This window comes from Hyaena hyaena, unplaced genomic scaffold (genome assembly GCF_003009895.1).
Source record: "Hyaena hyaena isolate Hyena2069 unplaced genomic scaffold, ASM300989v1 scaffold_1058, whole genome shotgun sequence".
In the NCBI taxonomy this organism is placed as follows: Eukaryota; Metazoa; Chordata; class Mammalia; order Carnivora; family Hyaenidae; genus Hyaena; species Hyaena hyaena.
In genome coordinates, this window is record NW_024081692.1 from 64,788 (window position 1) to 87,503 (window position 22,716).

At 33.6% G+C, this 22,716-nt stretch overlaps 1 protein-coding gene across 1 annotated transcript in view; it reads left to right on the plus strand.

Moving 5' to 3' along the window:
• The window catches only part of LOC120223887 (follistatin-related protein 5), a gene marked incomplete at its 5' end in the record, with an annotated part of 127,154 nt that overhangs the window by 39,174 nt on the left and 65,264 nt on the right, over positions 1 to 22,716 (plus strand). The window contains 2 exons of the mRNA XM_039222123.1: positions 899 to 1,017; positions 21,868 to 22,017. Of these exons, the coding sequence (XP_039078054.1) occupies positions 899 to 1,017; positions 21,868 to 22,017 (269 nt within the window). The remainder of the gene's footprint in view (positions 1 to 898; positions 1,018 to 21,867; positions 22,018 to 22,716) is intronic.

A 22,716-nucleotide genomic window follows, 5' to 3' on the forward strand; every position in this document is an offset into this window, starting at 1 on the left:
GAGGGAGCTACTCAGGTGAAGACCAAAAGAAAAAGAACTATATGTGCTAAGGTCTGGCCATGTTGAAACAAAGCAAAAGCAGAGTAAGCAAAGAAAACAGGTGTGCAAGACTATGTGGAGTTCCCCATGTGCAGGCATAAGTTAACCCTACCCACATGCCTTGCTTCTGATTTGCAGTATCCTGCACCCATTAAGTGTGGATCAATAAAGTGAGATGAATTTCTGAGATGTCAAATACCCAAATCTGTAGTGTGAACAAATTAAAAGTATGATTTCAACCGTTTACTGAGATTTTCTTAAGAGTGTAAATTAATACAAGTTTTAAAGTATAGAGATAGATTGCAAACTTGGCCAGTATAAAAACTGAAATCTAAGACCTTATGCAGGATTATATACACAAAAATTACTTTAGGACAATATATATCTCCTCCCACAATCTGAGGGACTTGGTGTTTTTCTTTCTAAAAGTCTTTATGTAAACTAAACTTCTACAAAGAATGAAATTTTATTTTCCTTAGGGAACTCTAATAAAAATATACAACAATTATAATTCTTCAAAAAGTATTTTTATTCCTTAATCAACATCTAAATTAAGTGGGGAAGGTATCAGACATAATCTATGTATCAAAGAGTTTATAATTTCCATTTCTATGTGAAACATTTATTGAATCATACTAAAGGAATCACTGAATTGCAGATTAGGGAGAATAAAGAATGTCTGCAGAATATCACAAAGTTGCTTTGGTGTACAGTAAAGGCTTCATATGGTTTGCTTTATTAACATTACACAACTCTACAAATTGATCTCCTGCCAGTACTGTGACAAGCACTGAGTTTTGGTTGTAAAGATTTCTAATAATTTTATTTTGAACTTTTTGAATGTGTTTTTATTCCTAAGGTCTGGGAATTGGCAACATGTTCTATGTTTTTTATGAAGATGGAATCAAAGTGATACAACCCATAGAATGTGAATTTCAGAGGCACATTAAGCCTAGTGAAAAGCTCCTTGGACTTCAGGCAAGTATTTAAAACTTCCTTTGCAGTTTTATGCAGCAATTTTGTTAAGTAGAATTATATTTCAGAAACACAATGAAATCTGTGCATATATGAAATGTTTGGGGAGGAAAATATTAAAACTGTGGTACTGGCTGTTATTCCATGCAGGTTTTATATTTGAGAAAGAAAAATAATATGTTGTGCATTCCTAATTACTTGCTGTAATTAAAATAAAGGCAATAGAAGTGAAATGTGTAGAATGAACACAGCATAAAAACTTTACCTGCTCCTTAATTTAGAACGTCTCTCATTTTGGTAGTCAATGGTTACTTAACAAAATGAAAGAAAATAACATGTAAATAATTTGATGAGAAACGGGTATATCAGCTGCTTTATAAATATTGATTCCCTTTAGTTTTCATCTCATTTTTATGAAGTCTCAATGGAATGAATGTTTTAGATTTATATGGAAAAATGGGAATTCTTTTATTTCTTTATACGTACCTACTCTTCCTGGAAAGATTTTTTCTATAAAATATTGGTCCAGCATTCTGAAAATAAAATAAAATAAAACAATATCTAACAAAATAAATATTAATTATGCATATTAGTGACTATATTTTTATGAGATAATAATGAATTATAATTATGTTTATATTGACACAGTTCCATATATATCTACACATAAACATGTATACACCAAAATATGTAAGATTAAAGATATCTTTGTTATTTATGTGTTCCCACACAAGTTTGAACATGCACCAGACTCCTCAAGTGAAATAAAATATTGGTAGACCTTATCATGGAACCTCTCCTGATACTTATTTTAAAGGTTGGAATGGCCATGAAATATGAGTAAAATAAATATTAATAATGCCATTGGTTTCACTTTTAACTCCTATCTTCAGCCGGCCAGTAGCCAGCGTAGTCTTATGTTGATGTATGGAGACAACAATTTACACGTTATGCCCTAAAATGAGAAGAAAAATATATGAGTGAGAAAATTTAATCGAGCTTACCTCCACTATTCTATAGGAAAAAAAAATATTTTTTTAATTATTTAAAATTTATTTTGTAAGAAATAGAGTCAGGGAGGGTAAGAGAGAGGGAGCAGAGAGAAAATTCCAAACAAACTATTAGTGCAGATTGGCTGTAAAAAGCCCTGGGCTCAAACCCAGGAACTGTGAGATCATGACCTAAGCTGAAATCAAGAGTTGACATTCAACTGACTGAGCCATGCAGGTACTCCAAGACCTCTTATTTTAAATAAAGAAAATAATTTAACTCAATATGTTTATGACTGTTAAAAACAAATGAAACCATTTTTAATTTAATTTTTAATTAAATTAACCATTTTTAATTTAGTTATAGGCTAAATTACTAAATGGAATTATTATCATTTTTGATAAGCCATAGTTTACCAAGGAAGACAACAATTAAAATACAATTAAAATACATACAATTTTGTTTTGTTTTATAATCATATAATGTCAACACATTTTGAGTAAGGCATATATGTGTGTGTAAATAAAGGCATATATGAAAATATTACCATTTGCCTGTGATAAAGCAAATCATGCAATGTTATACCACATTCATGTTTTCATAAAAGCATTATGGATGAAAAGCCTGGGCTAATACAGATATAGGAAATGTAGCATCCAATTGATTTAATCAAAGCAAAATAAGTTTGCAGGAGAGTATGCCTCTTATTCCTAGAGGACCAGCGATTATGTAGCTAACTGACACAGATGCGTTAGTTATACCACAGAATTTGAAACTTTAGAGACTAACACTAATAAGATAATCTGTGATATCCATACTTTTTATCACAAAACTGTCACCTCCTGAATTTGATTTGTAAATTTAGAGACAAAGAATTTTCTTCTTGCATTACAGGTGTGCTATTTCAGAGTATCAGTAAATGGTTTAATGCAATTTGGTTGAATGCAAGTCTTAAAAAGGTACTTTTCAGAACATGTTTTGATGGCTCTGGATGAGTTAATTTAACTATTTGGAATCTAAAACTGAGAAAGCAAGCAAAAATGTGATATGACACATTTGTGACATGTCTTGACAATAGGGATGTAAGTTTACTTATCTGAATTTTTCTCTTTTTACAGCCTTGAATATATAGACCTTCTTATAAAAAAAAATAAGTAGGAACTATATAAGATCATGTATCTCTCCAGACATGTCTGGATATATATATATATATATATATATATATATATATATATATATATAGTGAGAAATTAATATGTACATAGATATAAATTATATATAATTTTCTGTAAAAATTAGAATTTGAAGAAGTGAAAACCAAACCCTGTGATGACAGCCCTCACTCATTTCCTTTAACCTGAGAACCATTACCTACAAATTCCATCAACAGTGAATATCAAAGTAAGGATAGTTACTAAGAACTAATTCAGGGCATCAGATTTTCCACATCAGAGCCTCTGGAAATCTTATATTAATCCTACATAAGAGTTTATGCCAGAAAAGCATAATGCAAATTGAAAAAAAACTATAAGGAGGAAAGTTAGCATTCCTGTATTATAAAAAACAAAAATTTACAAAAAATTAAATATTCTATTTACTGTAATGGAAGAGTAAGCAAAAAGTAAGAAATACTAGATTTGTACTTTTAAGAAAGGAGCAACTATCAAATTAAAAGAAAAAAACTTGAAAGTTTGTTTATGTATTTTGAGAGAGAGAGACAGAGACAGAGACAGAGAGTGCACTTGTGCACACAAACAGGAAAGGGGCAGAGAGAGAAGGGAAAAACAGAATCTCAGGCAGGCTATGCAATGTCAGCACAGAGCCCAGGACTGGGCTTGAACTCACAAACCATTAGATCATGACCTGAGCCAAAATCAAAGGTCAGATGCTTAACCGACTGACCCACCCAGGTGCCCCTCAAATGTATACTTTTGAAATTTATGGCCTTTCTATTGCTTTGGATGTTGACATAAAAATACCAGTACATTTAGGCTGACAAATATATTTTTTAATTTAATATAACTTTAAAAATTTTTATGATGTTTATTTATTTTGGAGATAGAGAAACACAGAGTGTGAGTGGGGGAGGGGAAGAGAGAGAGGGAAATACAGTATCAGAAGCAGGCTCCAGGCTCAGCTGTCAGTACAGAGTCCAATGTGGAACTCAAAACTATGAACAGAGATATCATGACCTGAGCCATTTGGAGGCTAACCAATCTAGTCACCCAGGTGCCCCTGACCAATATATTTTTTAAAGCACTAAGAATAATATAGAGAATTGTGAATTGGCTAAAACTATGTCCTGCTTATAACTGTTAAATGCAGAATATAAAGGCATTCAGTGAATACCAAAAAAGAAAGACACATTTCTCATGTAATTATTGTAGTCCATATATATGAAATAGAGTACAGTAAATAAATTTTATTTCATATTGCTCTGATATTTTTTTTTATTCCTTAGTGTGAGATAAACTTAAATAAGTTCCTTGGTATGTGTACACAGGAACTTTCATGATATACAAGCATACAGAGGTAGAAGTAAGAAGAAATTGTTCATGTTATGTTTTGAGAATAAATGTCAAACTATGCAAAGCTTATGCAAAGCTATTTTGTTTTGCGTTTAAACACAAGAGAGATGCCAGTTTCAGAGCGTGGATGCTGTTTGGTGCTACATTGCTAGATTTACATTGCTAATTATAAAATTTCTTGAGCAAATTGTTGAGTATTAGGTGAGAAGAAAAATTTTCCCCAGAGAAACAGAACCAATAGAATTAATATTTGTATCTCTTTATCTCTAACTCTATCTTTATATCTATCTCTATCCCTATCTCTGTCTCTGTCTTCATCTCTGATCTTTTTATTTTAACAAATTGTCTCATGTGATGATGGGTGGGGTGGCAAGTCTGAAAACCATGGGGCAGGACAGCCAACAGGAAATTCAGGTAAGAGTGGATGCTGGGATGCTATAGTCTAAAGTCCGAAACCCAGATTAAGCCAGTAGACCTGAAACTCAGAAACAAGCTAATACTGAAGTCTTAAGTCTGAAATATATAGGCAGACTAGAAACTCAAGCAGATTTCAATGGGGAAGTCTTGAGTTAGAATCCTTTCTTCTATGGAAAACTCAATCTTAAATGTTAAGGCCTTCACAATTATAAATGCTAATGACCTCTAAAGAACTTTACAGCAACAAATAGACTGGTGTTACCCAAACAACTAGGTCCCATAGCCTAGTCATAACCCATTTCGCATATGAGATTAACCATCACATCTTACTATCTCTTAGTCAAGGGGCTTATTTAAATCATGTTTGTATACCCAATATGTTTAGTACAATGCCTTATACATGGCAGATAATCAAGCAACATTTGTTAAATGAATTTAATAAAAATTCCATTTCTGAGAGCCTTGAGCTATTCATTCTTTTATGAATTCTTTAAGTTTAAACATGTATGCATCTAATTTCTTCCTCACCTTAATATTGTTTCTTATTTTATAGTTCCCAGAAAACAGTGTTCTTTTAAAGTGCTTGTGAAAAAATGTTTCACAGAATAATTTATCAATGAATTGTTTCGGGGTAAATATAACCTCATGGGTCTATTAATTCAGGATCAGATAGTCAAAATGTACTGTGCAGATAAGTTGTAGAAGATAGTTTGAAAGTCTATTACAGAAAAAAAAAAAACTAGGTCTTTGGGATTTTGGAAGATGAATCTCTTAAGTAAGGGTAATCGAAATGAGTCTTTTGCAATTTTTTTCCGTGAAAAGATTACACATAAATATAACATTTTTCAAGTCATTGTTGATATTAAAAGGATGGCAGAACAACTTCCAATATAATTCATTAGCTAGTAACATTTAGATGAAAACTGAAATATCGTGAATATATCTTTCCAACAAATTTCTCAGAAGATGCCATTTGCTTGCTTTAAATAAAAATTCAATTTTGGTGCAATGTCAGATTACATAGGTTTCAGCTTTTGATAGTAAGCTGGTGAGGATTCATGCAACATGGCTATACTTTCACTCTCTTGTTTTTCTTTTTTGTTATATAGCCATATATATATTTGCTATATTTATCCTAGTTGCACACATGATTTCATCTTGTCCCCTACAGTAGAAACTTCAAGCAAATAGAATTCTAACATAGACTTATGAATTCAGAATGCAAACTGAAATGGGCTGGAAAAATGTGTAAATTACAGGCTCATGGATGACAGGATTTTCCAAGATTACCAACCTGTCCACTCTTCTGGTTTTCAACTATTTTGTCATTTATAATCATTAATACCCTTTTTAATTCCATTACTTCTGTGTTTCCTTATAATAGATCTCACTGCTGTTCTTCACACAAACCATGGTGTTACTTAATCTTTCAGTGATAGTAGAAGAGCTCAAATGAAAATTACATATATTCTATCCTGCATGGGTCTTATATTTTGAGACATGAAGGTTTTATTCCTGGTTTTAATGGTAATTAAAATGATACTGAACTCCAGAGGAACATACTTTTTACAAGAAGTCTAATGTGTATCACCTATAAAGTGTCTGTTTTCTAAGTTTGGAATTCTCACATTTGAAAATTACTTTACTTTTATAAATAAATACTATTAGTACTCTATTAGAATGGGATTGGTACATAGGAGCAGATTATCCATAGCATTCAGAACAGTTATATATCAAGAAATTGATGCTGAAATTAGAAATAGGGAAATCCAGCAGCGCACATTTCTTTCTCCCTTGGTGTCATCTCTTACCTGGAGCACTGCTGCCTTCAGGGCATTCATCCGTTCCCTTAGTTATGCCTCGAAATTTCCCTGTTCAGCATTTCTTTCTGGTTCTAACCCAATTACTACTTTTCCAAACTCTGTCTACAAAAATATTTGTTAAAACACCAGGTCCTGGGGCGCCTGGGTGGCTTAGTCGGTTAAGCGTCCGACTTCCGCTTAGGTCATGATCTCGCGGTTCGTGGGTTCGGGCCCCGCGTCAGGCACTGAGCTGACTGCCAGCTCAGAGCCTGGAGCCTGTTTCAGTCTGTGACTCCCTCTCTCTCTGACCCTCCCCTGCTCACACTGTCTCTCTCTCTCCTAGAAATAAATAAAACATTAAAAAAAAATTAAAAAAAAAAACAACACCAGGTCCTTTATATGATGCAGACCATTCATTTCCCCATGAAGCCACAGAACATCCTTTTGAATTCAAGGCCACTGTATACTTCAGAAAGAAACGTTTCCCCATTTATTCTTTTCTCAATGGGCCTCCATTCAAATATGGCTTATATTAAAAAGAGTTATAGAATGCTGAAGATTTAAGCTTTTGTCCCTTTGTGGTTGCAATGATGTCCTGCAAAGAGCTTCCTATAGAAAGTAATATAAACTACCTCTAACTTTTTCTTAGTTGATTCCTCTATAGATGTTAAAAAAAATAAGTGTACGTAATCAGTCTTTGAAACCCTAGACTTAAAGAGGCCTTCTAACTGTTCATTAAGAAAATCACATTGTTTAGGGGCACCTGGGTGGCTTAGTCGGTTAAGCGTCCGACTTTCGCTTAGGTCATGATCTCGCGGTTCGTGGGTTCCAGCCCCACGTTGGGCTCTGTTCTGACTGCCAGCTCAGAGCCTGGAGCCTGTTTCAGAGTCTGTATCTCCCTCTCTCTCTGACCTTCCCCTGCTCACGCTGTCGCTCTCTCTCTCTCCTAGAAATAAAAAAAAAACAACATATTAAAAAAATCACATTGTTTAAAAATGTGTGTATTGTGCTTCTATTAGACTGTAAGTATGTAAGCCTAACACTGGGAGAACAGCAGCAGGAAACATGAGAATTGTGCAACAGCATTTTAGTGGAGTTGAATAGCAGGTGATTTTATCTAAGAAAGCGGATTAAGTCTCCTTCAAGAATTACTAATGAGAACCAGCCAAATTACTTGGATAAATATGACCAGAAGGATATATGTATCTTAGGCAATAATTTGCCATCACTTTTAAACATTTTTTTTTTTTACAGGAGAAATAAACACTCACTATACACATCAAGTACATTCTATGCACTTCAGAAAGAAATGTGTTCATAGCAATTTAGTTTTTTTGATGGAAATTTCCTAAGGAGAAAATTGAAGAGTTTTATAAAAAAATATTCAGGAGCCCTGGGTGGCTCAGTTGATTAAGCGTCTGACTCTTGATATTGGCTCAGGTCATGATCTCACGGTCATGAGATGGAGTCTTTTGTTGGGCTCTGCACTGGGCATGGAGCCTGCTTGGGATTCTCTCTCTTTCTCTCTCTCTCTCTCTCTCCCCCTCCCCCAAATGTCCATACGTACACTCTCTCCCTCTTTCTCTCTCAAAATAAAGAAATAAAAAGTTAAAAAAAAAACTATTTAAAAACTATTCATACCGTTGTCTTTAAACATGAAACCTTTTTACTTGAGATTTATGAAATCACGCAAATCTATCTTCTGTAGATTTTAAACTACAGTTCTGGTCTAACATTTAGTTTTACTACAACAAAAGTACCTATTCTTTCTTTTTTTTTTTCCAAAGGAATAGATTTGCATGCTAAAATAAAATTAGGAAAAAAAGCGTAAAGAAAAAATCGTTCTTTCTTTCTTCATGCTTCCCTATTCCTAGTCCCATTGGAGATAATCAATTGTATTTACTCACTTTAAGGAGTGTGTAAATGTAATTTGAATTGAATTATCAATTAGATATTTCCTGTTGATCTTCCTTTATGAATGATAACAATTTTGCTCACACAATTCCTGACTCTTCTCTTTCTGAATATGTTGAAAATTATGTAATTATTTTAAAGCTTTGGTGGATTAGATTTATAATTTTAATGGTTCATTTAAATCTTAGTCCGTAGTCCTTATTTTTCTTGAAATTTCCTAAAATTTCCATGTAACTTTAATTTTCCAAGCTCTTGCTTTATATTCTATTGTTCACATTTTATATTTCATTTCTTTTAAATGTTTTATTTATTTTTGAGAGAGATAGAGACAGCATGAGCAAGGGAGGGTCAGAGAGAGAGGGAGACACAGAATCTGAAACAGGCTCCAGGCTCTGAGCTGTCAGCACAGAGCCCGACGCAGGACCAAACCCACAAACTGTGAGATCATGACCTGAGCTGAAGTCACCGCTTAACCAACTGAGCCATCCAGGCGCCCCCACATTTTATATTTCAAACTTAGTTGTCAAAATTGCAGCTTTTTACCATAGGCTAGTCATTTTCTTAATATAATTTTTGTATTTCAGATAGGTCATAAATCTCAGTTTGAATAATTTGAGAGCTGGTGTCGGAGGAAAACAATGCAGTAAATTAAAGTCCTCAATTTTATTTTATTAAATATTTGAATTGCGAAGAAATTTAAGAAATATTGCCGAAAGCATTTAGGGAGGCGAGTTTATATTTCTCTATATATTTATTATATAATGATTTTATATGTTTCCTACATGGAAATTGGAGATACAACTATATAATAAGAATTACAACGAAGACAAAACTTAAAGCTCAAATTTATTGTTTATCTCTTAACTAATTAAACTACTAATTTATCGGGGCGCCTGGGTGGCTTAGTCGGTTAAGCGTCCGACTTTCGCTTAGGTCATGATCTCGCAGCTGTGGGTTCGAGCCCCGCGTCGGGCTCTGTGCTGACTGCCAGCTCAGAGCCTGGAGCCTGTTTCAGTCTGTGACTCCCTCTCTCTCTGACCCTCCCCTGCTCGCGCTGTTTCTCTCTCTCTCTCTCTCTCCTAGAAATAAATAAAACATTAAAAAGAAAATAAACTACTAATTTATTGTCTATTAAAACTCCTTTTTTTGTATTACAGTAATTTGTTTTCAAAATTTTATTAACGCAATTTTAGAGGACATGTTACAGTTTGTTTAGTAAATTAAAGACAAAACCCAATGTACACCTAGGACTTGCCAAACAGCATGGCAATCATTCCATTCCCTTTTTAAATCATCTGTGAAGTGCTAAAGAAAATGGAACACGAGCCACTATGGAGGGGCTCAACTTCTGGCAGTCTAAGTTGCCCGAGTCACCGCCAAAGTGTTTCTTGTTTCAGGAACTGAATTCACTTACTGACTTTTATCTATGTGTTCTTACTTCCATCCTGAAAAGGATCACAGCAGTCGCTCCTATCTCATCTCTATTTTAAGATGAAAAATGTAGTCCTATGATAAGAACAGAAGAAAATGAGCTTAGTATATTTAAAAAAATGTATATGCTAGTACCAGTTTCATGAACAAATAGTAACTTTTAATGAGTAAATCACGGGGATAAAAGGTGCAGCATAGGGAATATAGTCAATGGTAATGGAATAGTGTTGTGTAGTGACAGATGGTAGATCCACTTGTGGTAAGCACAGCAGAAGGTGGACATTTTGAGTCAGTGCATTGTATACCTGATGCTAGAGTAACACTGTGTACCCATTTATTTCAATTAAAAAAAAAGTAACTCTTTAATGTATAATTTTCAGCATATAGTTATCTGTTAATATAATTTCATAAACATTTACTTTACTGCTGGTTCCTGCTTTTTGAAATTATTTGGAAAACTTAGAAATGTAATAAAATAATAGCATATCAGATTAGGTAATCTGTGTACATTTAAAAAACTCTAAAGATTTATATTTGAGAGAGAGGGGGAGACAGATCGCATATGGGGGAGGAGCAGAGAGAGAGGCAGACAGAATCAGAAGCAGAGTCCAGGCTCTGAGCTGTCAGCACAGAGCCTGACGTGGGGCTTGAACCCACAAACTATGAGATCATGACCTGAGCCTAAGTCAGATGCTCAACCCACTCACTGAGCCACCCAGGTGCCCAAATCTGTATGCATTTTAAAGGATTTGCATAGAACTAACTTACAGAGGCAGTTTTGTTGAATTCTCACTCAATACTGTTTTCATGTTGGGGCTCCTGGGTGGCTCAGTTGGTTTGGCAGCCAACTTCAGTCACATCACGATCTCAGGGTTTGTGGGTGGGGCTTCATGTAGGTTCTGTGCTGACAGCTCAGAGCCTAGATCCTGCTCCTGATTCTGTGTCTCCCTCTTTCTCTGCCCTTGTTCACACTCTGTCTCAGTCTCTGTCTCTCTCTCAAAAATAAATAAACATTTTAAAAATTAAAGGAAAAATCTTTTTTTCATGTTATCACCCAAGAAATTTTTTGAACTGGAGAGTGTGACAGGACTCTTATCTTATTCAGTAGTAAAAAAGAGACAAGACAAAATATAGTTCTGTGGGAAATGTAATAAAGAAAATGTACCTTTGGTTTGTATCTTCCTAACTATAAAGACGTTTGGCACAGAGATAAATTATTATTTTAACATAAAATTTATTTCTAAAGGTGTACAAAATATGACTCAAATATGGGTCTGTTTTCATGGCTTTTCTTTAACTGATATAAACAGAGCAAAATATATATAAGTGTATAAATTATTTGGCCAATATCCTATCACTACATACCTATAAGAAAGAGAATATAAAGTCATTTGCAATAATATTTAAACAATAAATAATATAACGTATGCTAAAATAACTTTAAAGAATGTTGACCTAAAAGGTAAGAGGGGCGCGTAGGTGGCTTAGTCGGTTAAGCGTCCGACTTTTGCTTAGGTCATGATCTCACGGTTTGTGGGTTCGAGCCCCGCATCAGGCTCTGTGCTGACTGCCAGCTCAGAGCCTGGAGCCTGTTTCAGTCTGTGACTCCCTCTCTCTCTGACCCTCCCCTGCTCATGCTGTCTCTCTCTCTCTCTCTCTCTCTCTCTTAGAAATAAATAAAACATTAAAAAAAATTTAAAAAAAAAAGGTAAGATGTAATGTTATTTGATGTAGGCATCCTGCTGTGGAACAAGTTTATGTGTGAATTACAAAGAAGTTTAAAAATATAAATGCAGCATACAGTTATCCTATAAATAGCCTTATAATTTTTGAAGATAAATCTATCACCTTTCAGAATAATTTGCTTCAGTAAATAGTCTTGCAAAAATGATCACGCCTGTCTTCCACATAAGGCACTTCTGTGCTAGACAATATGGAAAGATGGAAGGACTCGATCAAAATGACATGTCACCATCTGCATTGTGAGATTATGTGCTACAGAAAAAACTTCAATTCCTAAATGATATTACACTGTATTGAAACAAATGTGGATAGTTCAACAAGTGTAAAATTAACTCAATTTATGCTTTCTTTTCAATGTACACATTTATGTCAACATTTTTTAATTCTTTTAAATGTTTTTATTTATTTTTGAGAGAGAAAGAGACAGAGCACATGCAGGGAAGGGACAGAGAGAAAGGAAGACACAGAACCTGAAGCAGGTTCCAGGCTCTGAGCGATCAGCACAGAGCCCTACGTGGAGCTTGAACTCATGAGCTTTGAGATCATGTGAGATCACGACTTGAACTGAAATCAGATGCTCAACCTACTGAGACACTCAGGGACCCCCTTGCCAGCAGGTTTTTAAATAGGTGCAAGGAAAAGTAAACTATTCACAAGGACAGATTACATTCTGTAAGCCAAAACTGGTAATCACTAAAACCCACCTTGACCCTCAACTAATGTTTTCAAACAGAAAAAATTGAAAAATGGGCATTATCAAATCTCAAGTGTCACTACTCAAGAAAGAGATAAACATTTAAACAAAAGGAGTTCTTTGATTGTTTTTGATACTCCATTTCATTTAAATTGTTTAGTCCTTTTCCTTAAAAGTTTAACTTTGATTCCTCTTTACCTGTGGACTTGTAATGATAAGAAGTAATTTAATGTATTCCATTTTAATAGAAGAATTTCAAAGCATCAAAATAAAATAATCCAAACAGATTCATTTACAATATCTTCTACAAATAAGCAATTTTATTTTACCAGATTTCATTTCTCTGTGCTTCTATCATATTACTTAAAACAATTATAAATTTTGAAATAAATAATACCTATAAAGTGAATAATCAGGAAGGCAAAGGAAATGAACTACACAATTTGTACAGAAGTTAAAGAAAATTTAAGTTTAGTTTTGGGAACCATATTTCAAAGGCACATTAACAATCTATCTTTAACATTGGAAGAACTTTTAGGTAAAATTTAGCATTGAATATATTGCTTCAAAATGGAAGAGCCAAATTGAATGATGGGAGGCTCTAAGAAGACAGATTTATGCTCTCTAGACAAAATTTAAAACTCTACCTTATAGAGAACTCTCCCTCTTTTCTAAGTTGAAAGGAAGGAAGGAAGGAAGGAAGGAAGGAAGGAAGGAAGGAAGGAAGAAAAAAGAAAGAAAGAAATAGTAGATATTCAGCAGTCAGAAAAATTATAAAATTGTAGAAGGGAAATGTGTATATTTGACCTTTAAACAAACGTTTTATTGATCTTTTTAATAATGTACTACTAATCAATAGTTGGAAGGGACTATTTGAACAAGTATTCTCTGCTTCCACTTAAAGAAGATAGAGTACAGAGGTGCCTGGGTGGCTGTCGGTTAAGGGTCTGACTTCAGCTCGGGTCATGATCTCATGGTTCATGGGTTTTAGCCTTGTGTCAAGCTCTATGCTGACATCTCAGAGCTGGAGGCTGCTTTGGATTCTGTGTCCCCTCTCTCTCTGCTCCTTCCCACTAATGCTCTATCTCTCTTTCTCAAAAATAAAATAAAAACATTATTTTTTTAAGTAAAATAGTAAAAAAAGAAGAAGAAACTAGAGTATAGAACATATTTGAAAAAAGTAAACTCCATTTTCCCATAATTGTTAGTCTTCATAATGATGTCATATTATAATGAGTTTTTCATTATTTTAAGGAAAAGTTTACGTACTATAGCCCAGCTTGGTTTTTGTCATTCATTCCTTCTTTCTTTTTACATATATATATATATTTTTTTTTATGGGTTTTCTTCTTTCTTTTGTTTTTTGTTCTCTTCTCTTCTCTTCTCTTCTCTTCTCTTCTCTTCTCTTCTCTTCTTTTCTCCTCTCTTCTCTTCTCTTTTTAGTCAGTTGAGTTCATGTGTTATCTGGTAAAGAAAAATTTTGTTGATCTTATTCTTTTTCTCTCTAGCTCACCAACTTACTAATTGTGTGTTGTAAAACAAAGTCAGTAAAAACTATATTGCTCCTATACAAATCAAAACTTCATTATATTAGGGAAAAAATTAAACAGAAGTAATTATTTAATTTCAACTATCCCCACTACTACTTAATCAAGATATCCACCATAAAACATATGGGTCCATATAATTTACACATTCTGATATTGATCATAATTGTTCAATTTTCTTTTAGTGCTTGGTATTAGCTTTTAACTCAGCCTTTTTTTGCCAAGTTCTATTTACTGGTTCTTCAAGCTAACTTTAAGTGTTCAGTTTTGATATTTAATTTGGTCTCTCCATTACTCAAATTTATGCCTTTCCCAACAGACATTAAGTTGTCGCCCCTGGGATTCTCAGTGCCTGCTGGCACCTGGACGAAGCCCTAGCCAGGATTTCAGCTCTTTTAAAAGAGCCAAGAGAACCAAGGCACAAACCATCTAGTCTCACATTTACAAAAGGTCTACAGTTTTCTTCTCTTATGTCCTGTAGTCATTTGAATTTTAACATTCTGGACAATTTATTTTTTAATTGGTGATTCTTACCTAATGCTATATTTTTATAAACTGGGTAAAACATTTTCTATTTAAGCAGAATAGAAGTAATTCAGAAAGCTTTGGGTTTAAAAAAAAAAAAACAATTGACAAAATCTTAATTTAATATCCTTAACTTTTAGATGAAATGAGAAAGGTCAAGTGTTTGTTCAATGTCATAGAATTTCCAAATGATAGTGGGAAAAATAATTTCTTGAATAATTCTATCTATGCAACAATTATTCCATACTTAATGAGTGAAACTCTTAAATATTTGAAGTGAACTTCTCTTCAAAACACTATTAAAAAGTTTAGAAAAATTATATGCAAAATATGTAGATTATTATAGTTTCATGAAATATAGCCCATAGAAAATTTTCTATATGAAAATGGCAGGTGACGTTACAGATCACTTAACCTTTTCAAGCATGATTTTATTTAATGTGCATAATAATCTTATGTGATCATAATATTCTTATTGCACTGAGATAAACCAGGGTCGAGAGGAGTATGTACACAGCTAATATGTGTGTATAGCTTGATATTACCTCTAGGTCTGGTTGACCTCAAAGCCTGTTTTCATAACCTCTCTAATTTACTGTCTCTCAAGAGATACTGGGTCTCAATTTATAACTGTAATTTTATCAGCTCCATTTTTATTGTAACACTAAAAGACATATACAATTCTTTTTATATTAAAAGAAAGGATGAACATTTTTGTAATGTGGTCTTTATACTTTAATATATTAGAATAAAAATCATGCTATATGACAGTTTTCTAAGATAGGCCAATTTAAGGCATATCACCTCCTTTATTTCTCTGACTACCTGTAACTAGTATGAGGTAGACTGTTTATGACATTTTAATAAATGAAACGGCACATAGATTTAGATTAATTGAATATATATAATTATAGAAAAATCAGTTGTATTGCTCAGGTTACAAACAGCAATTTCCATTAAGAATTGATGAAATACTTAAACTTCATAGCCTTTCTTTTAAACAAGTGGTCCAAAAGGGAGATAACCATTGATATTAAATTAATATATTATTGTAAGATTTCTTTTTCTTAATATTGCTAAGCAAGATCAACAGAATACATTATATTCAGTGTATTAAAAAAAAACCTTAATCTTGATTATAGATATTTACACAAAACTATGAAAAACATCCTAGGAATCCCAACCTAAACATTCCAATCCAGTACAAAAGAACCTTTGTTTCATTTGTCTTCATTCATGATACACTGAACAATTCCTCATTGGAAATACTTACTTACAGTCTATTAATAGAGTGGACACTATTTTTTCAAGTATTTTATTATTCACTTCCCTATATATCTCAATCAGATGATGACAGTTTGAATTTTAAAAAAGAAAGCTCAAAATTGGTGCTTCTTAAAGTATTTGTGGGGGGAAAGAATCACTTTGTATTTTACTCAATCTATTTTTTTAACCAGTAGATATTTTTTATCTCAAGAAATTCTCTATGCTAGTTTGACACACCCAGACTGCTCTAAATTCTGTTTAAGGAGATAAGTCTACTGATCATATGAGCACATGGCTACTATGGCTCTTCATGCCAAATTGCTATAAAAGAATCTAAATGGTCAGCTTGGTAACAAATGATATGCCAATTGGCATCTATTCACAGACAATATTTTGATTAGTGCTGTTCTAAAATTCAGTTTCTCAATGATTCTGGATGACATGGAATGACTGTGAAATTTACACTTTTTGACTTTTTTCCCTGTGATAAGTGCATTTAAACATGTATTTATTGAAGAAATATTTTACCTTTGCTATTCTGTTTGGAAAATGTAAAAATATGGAATAGTAAAGGCTAACATTTTAAATGAAGATGATAGTACATGGTTATATGCTAAACTATGTGGCAGAAAATATGAATGCTATGGAAGTTCAGACAAGAAGGAAATCAGGAAGACCCATAGTAGTTAGGTTAAGTCATTGGAAATGTTGGAAATATGATAGCCAAATGTAGCTTGAAAAGAATTTGATTAATAAAAGGTATGGTATGCTTTTCAGTAGCTATGGAAAATCATTGGTTTTGTGAAATTTTGATGAGACTATTCTAGTGAGGGAACAGACTGTTTATTGGAGATAAATGAAGATTGCAGTTACACATTTTGAGGAAGATTTTTAAAATTTCTTTCTTTAGGGGCATTTGGGAGCTCAGTTAGTTAAATGTCTGCCTTTGGCTCAGGTCATGATCTCACGCTTATAGAGTTCAAGCCCCACATGGGGGCTCTGTGCTAAATGCTTGCTCAGGGCCTGGAACCTACCTCAGATTCTGTGTCTCCTTCTCTCTCTGCCTCTCCTCCAATTGTACTCTGTTTCACTCTGTCTCCCAAAAATGAATAAATATAAATTTTTTTAAAAAATTTATTTCTCTCATTTTTTTGCTTTTTGCAAAGGCCCTCAACTCCCTGAAATTCTCAATTACTGCCAAGGGAGGCAACTCACTTGCCAGTCTTAGGAACATGACAGGTAGAGAAGCAGAAAAATTAAACAATGCAGAACTACTAAAATCACTTTATTTTTAATAATTGATGACAACAGAAGCAAGAGAAAGCAGGTCTGCAATATATCTACAAATTTTCAAACTTAAATGCTACTCATTGATCAAAATATCAAATTCTCTTTCTCTAATTCTTTGACTTAATATACATCTCTAGTATAGTTCAGTAAGTAGTTCAGTACTTACCTAAGAGTGTCTATATACCACCCTTGGGTAAATACAATGCCTAAAATTGGTATCTCCATCTTAGTTCACCTTATATGTTACATGCTTATTTCTGTTTTTTAAATATTTTTATTATAACATAAGATAATGCTAGTTTATTTTTATTCACAGCTCTGTATATTACATAACGCATCTGTAATCCAAATTATGCAAAAATCAGATATTTACTTTTCTGTATATCTCAGAGAATCCTAACCTACTTGTATTTAATTAGCTTGCCTTTTGAGTGCTTTTGTTTCCTATGCCTCTACGCCTTGAATTCCTTAGATTATTGTCTACTTTTAAACAAGATATTTTATATATCAACTATACTTATGTTTTGTGTGTAGGCTTATACACGATTATGATTGTTAATTTTCCTCTGTTATTTTTCTACTCAATAGCCTTTCTTTTATTTTACGAAATTGCTTAGTTTTTTTAAAGTTTCCAAAGGTAAACCAAAACTAAATAATATAGTATAATTAATATAATACCTTTAATATAGTATATACTTTTTTATTATTATGTCTGTATTTCAAGTTGTTCACAAGATATTGTTTTTTCTGGAAAGAGACTGATAATAGAAGACCTGGTGATTGTCAAGGACACAGATTAATTTCTTTGTGTCATCTGACCATGATTACAATCAAGCACTCTGGGCCTGTGGGTAGCTTGTTGGTTAAGCATTTGATTTCGGCCCAGGTCATGATCTCGTAGTTTGTGGATTCGAGCCCCCTGTTGGGTCTGTGCTTGACAGCTCAGAGCCTGGCGACTGCTTCAGATTCCCCCTGAATCTGTTCCTCTGCCACTCATGCTTTGTCTCTACATCAAAAATAAATAAACATTAAAAAAAATGAAAAAAAAATGCTCGCACCCTGAAAAGAATTTAATGTAAAAGAGATATAGCAGAAAACCAAAGTCTGAGGCTTACCTCTTCTGAAATCATAATTAAGGAATATAAGATAAAGAAGCCACTATAGAAATAACTTAATTAGTAAGATTTAAATATTAACTAGGATGAGGATATAACCAAGAATGGGATCAACAACATTTTATTCTGCAGAGGTTTAGATCGTAAATATCTTAGGCTTTTCAGTCCACATAATCTTTGTCTGCTATTATTGCACGAAAGCAGTCTGGCAATATTTAAATGAATGGATGTGACTGTGTTCTAATAAACCTTTATGTAAATTTGAATTCCATATAATGTTTACATGTCACAAAATAGCATTCTTTTGGTTATTTTAAACCACTAAAATTGCAAAAAAATGTTCTTAGCTATTGGGCCACAGAACAAGAGTAGGAAATGGTTTGTGTTTGGCCTGAGGCCATTGTTTACTGATCCTTGCCTTACAAAAATGAAAGAACATTTTAGGAAGAACCAATGTCTGAATAGCCAAATGCATCAGAATTTATGAGAAACTTGAGAGCAGATGTTCTCTTGTATTCATGTTTCCAAAGATAGTTTTGCACAGTATCTCTCACATAGTAAGAACTCAATCAATGCTTCCCAACAAAAAATAAAGACTGATGATTGGAAATTCTGAGGCCACTGGTGATCTTTCCTCTTTTGAAACAGCAAGGATGAGGAAAGCCAGTCTGAAGTATGAACAACTTATATTGAAAAGTCAGGAAATAGACAGCTTGTTCAGTGTCTGAAGAGAATTGGATGGATGATTGGAATGGAAAGAAGATGAAATCCAATTAATGTTTTCTTATTCTTTGCTTCTTAAATTAGAGGGGAATGTTCATGCTTGAATACTTGCCAGAGACATAACTAAGATTACAAATGAAATATAGGGAAGATCTTTCTGAAGGCAAAGGACAATGGACAAATCTGTGATTAGAGAGAGGGATGAGAGGAGGGGATAATGACAGACACTTACTGAGTTGGATGCAAAGAAAATGGAGGTGCTTATGACAAATTACACGTGTCCTCACCATAGATAAGAGAAGATATGCTGAGAGGGGGTGTATGAGAACGAAGAGGAAGGGGAGGTGGGAATTTGGAAATTTGAGGGAAATGTGTTTTCAATAGACAGTCAATACAATCAATAAAAATGGCAAAATATAGAAGACAAATGCATCTATCCATCTATTTGACCTACTTAGGTTTAGCAATCAGGTATCAGCACTGTTTTAATTGTTAAATCCAAACTTCTATCATCACTAGAAACATGTCTTGTTTGCCTTTAAAGTTTTGGAAGAGGATAATGCAGACACAGGAATTATGTATTATTAAATATTAAAATGACCCAAGGGGAAATAGATAAGTTCTAATTATGAATTATGAATTGTCTTTTTCTTATTGGCACTCATTCTTATTAGTTCAAATATCTTATTAGTTCCTTTTACTCTAAATAGTGGTAGATATTTCTATAAAAAGTGATTTAACTAAATGTCTTGATATAATTCCTGACAATTTTCCTCATGAGTGTGTATTATCTTAATTTTATTTTGCATCCTTGGGTTTCTTTGAGCTCTTCTTTTATCTCATTAAATGCCTAAGGCATGTGAAAAAACATTCCTCTAAAATTCCTATCCACAGAAATAAGTATTAATCTATGTGATATGAACAAATAAGAGTGTCTTTGTAAAATGGAAACTAATAGACTCTCATCAGAAATAATGGCATAAAGTGAAGCAAGGAAAACTCAGGGTGGCTGTCAGGAAACTTTTAATGGCTTTGTAAAAATGATTGCAAGGATGGTCAGGGACATCTTATGGGCACAGCATACAAATAGGAGATAATTCCCAGCAGAGCAGTTTATTTTACTGTTGAATAGTTTTGCAGCAAACAAAGGGGTGGAAATTGCTCCTGGTTCAGCAGTTGTTCCGCTGACAGTTATGTGTCAGGTCACTCACACTTCCTATTATTCTGGCAGATTTTCTTGGTAGCTTTTACACAACAGCAAAGAATTTGTAAACAATTTCCCAGATTCAGAGCCTTTCATCATCCTTAGATCCCGCTTTCTTCCCACATCCTCATGCCTCTCAAGTACATATTTTATATAGTGCTTGATTCTCACAAATAGGTTCTTGTGAAAGATATTTAATGTACTTCTGAAGAAACATGTTTGGCATAGAAATTAATGCTGCAGTGAACTGATGAACGGAACTATAGTGGGCATGGGCTGAGGACAGATTTCTGCCTTCAGGGTTTATGATACCTGCTTAAGGGTTCCATGGACATGATTCAGGATGGCCCTGCTGGTAATCACTTTAGAATCATTATGGTATATTCTAGATAATGGAGTTAATCTCATACCTCCAGAACTACCAGAAGCATATATATGGATGTTTAGTTGTTTTTGGTTATGCTCTGCAAGCCTGGAAGCACTGTACTGCTTTTTGTTTGTTTGTTTGTTTGTTTTTGTTTAAATCACTATCATTACATATTCCTGGTGATTTGACCATACCTGACAACCTCTGGGCTGAATTATTTTTTAATGTTTATTTATTTTTGAGAGACAGAGAGAGAAAGAGAGAGGAGGGGCAGAGAGAGAGGGAGACACAGAATTAGATGCAGGCTCCAGGCTCTGAGCTGTCCGTGCAGAGCCCAAAGCGGGACTTGAACTCACAAACTCTGAGATCATGAGCTGAGCTGAAGTCGGATGCTTAACGGACTGAGCCACTCAGGCGTCCTTGGACTGAATCTTAAAAACTAGTGGAACGGTCAGGTCCTCCCTCAATCCGATCTGAAATTCTCTAAAGAACAAAAACAGCAGATCACACATTGAGCTTCTTATCCAAAGTGCTCTGGTTTTTACATTATTTTCTATATGTTAGGCATTCAAAAAATCAACCTACTATGTCTTAATTTATGGACATTTAGCACAAACTATGTAATACTCAACCAGAAAGCAGTTGTAGGGGAAAGGAGCAGACAGAATTAAAAAGCTTAGGCAGATTAAAAAATTTTATAAAATTTGATCTTGATACCAAATTAGAAAATAAAATAAAAAATAAAATAGTTATTCTGAATAACTACTTATAATTTTTCTAAGATTCTTATTCTCCACAAATTAGAAAACTTTCATTCATTTCCAGTGGATTTGGAGGCTTTTGCAAAGACCACGGATATGCCATGGGGGCAGCCACAGATACTGTGATAACCTCTAACTCTACTTTGGTGTGACATTTAATGTCTGGCAAAGAAGCTTGAGACTGGGGGACTTGAGAGAAAACATTAAATGTATTATCTATATCTGAAGCTACTGAGTTATGAATTAGGTAGTAACAAATGAAAGGACAATGTCCTATTAGAAATAAGTAATTAAGGGCTTGATGAAATTTATATTAAAGGGTTGTTCACATTGATTTATTTATACATTTAATGAGCTTAAATATGCACTCTATATTGTTTTATTTGATTCAACAGACAACTCTATCTCTCTGTGATGTATATATTTAACATTTGATGTTGAAAGTAGTAAAGCATCAAACATTAATTTTGCTCCTATATGCCATACCCATGTTATAATTTAAAATATTCATTTTTCCACTATTGTTTAAATTATAGGATGAAGTCTGTCCGAAAGCTGAAGAAAATGAAGTTCAGAGGTGTGTGTGGGCATCAGCTGTTAATGTCAAAGACAAGTTCATTTATGTTGCACAGCCAACTTTGGACAGAGTCCTTATCGTTGATGTGCAGTCCCAAAAAGTTGTTCAGGTATGAATGATCCTGCTTTTGAAGGTGATCTTTTAAAAAGAAATATTTCCTTTTATGTAATTCTTCACCAGGTGGCTTGTACATCGCCATTTGATTGTCTTTGCTAATTTACTTCATTACTTGGATATCTGGGAATGTATGCATTTTCTGCAAAGTCTCCTTTCATTCTGCTGCCTGAGCTTAATGAATTTAAAAAAACAAATTTTCTTATTTTAAAAAATTACATTCCATAAATGCATCATAATACTAGCATGACTATTTCCACAAAAATGAACCTAAGAATTGCTTATTCTGTTTAGAGCAAGGAGAGTTCCAATCAGAGGCTAATTAAGGTATTCCCAGTTACCATTCCAGAAGCATTATTATCTCTTTCTTATTTGATTCTTAACAAAAGCCAAGATAATTGTAGACTTTATTAGATAATAGTAATTTAGTAGGTTTTACTAGAGTAGTAAAACAAGTCAATAGGTACATAAGTCAATTACAGAGAAAAAAAATCCTATTAAAATTTTCATGGTCATGGTTATAAAAAACTATTCTGGTTTGAGACCCCAAATGTTTCATCCTCTATTCTTCCAAAGTTGTTAAACTTAGGCAATCTATTTGTACTCCATTGCAGAACAGCAAAGGGGAGGTACTGGATTTTCCTCTAAGTAATTTGGTTCCAGTAGCTGGGCCCTTGACTCATGATCTATTGCT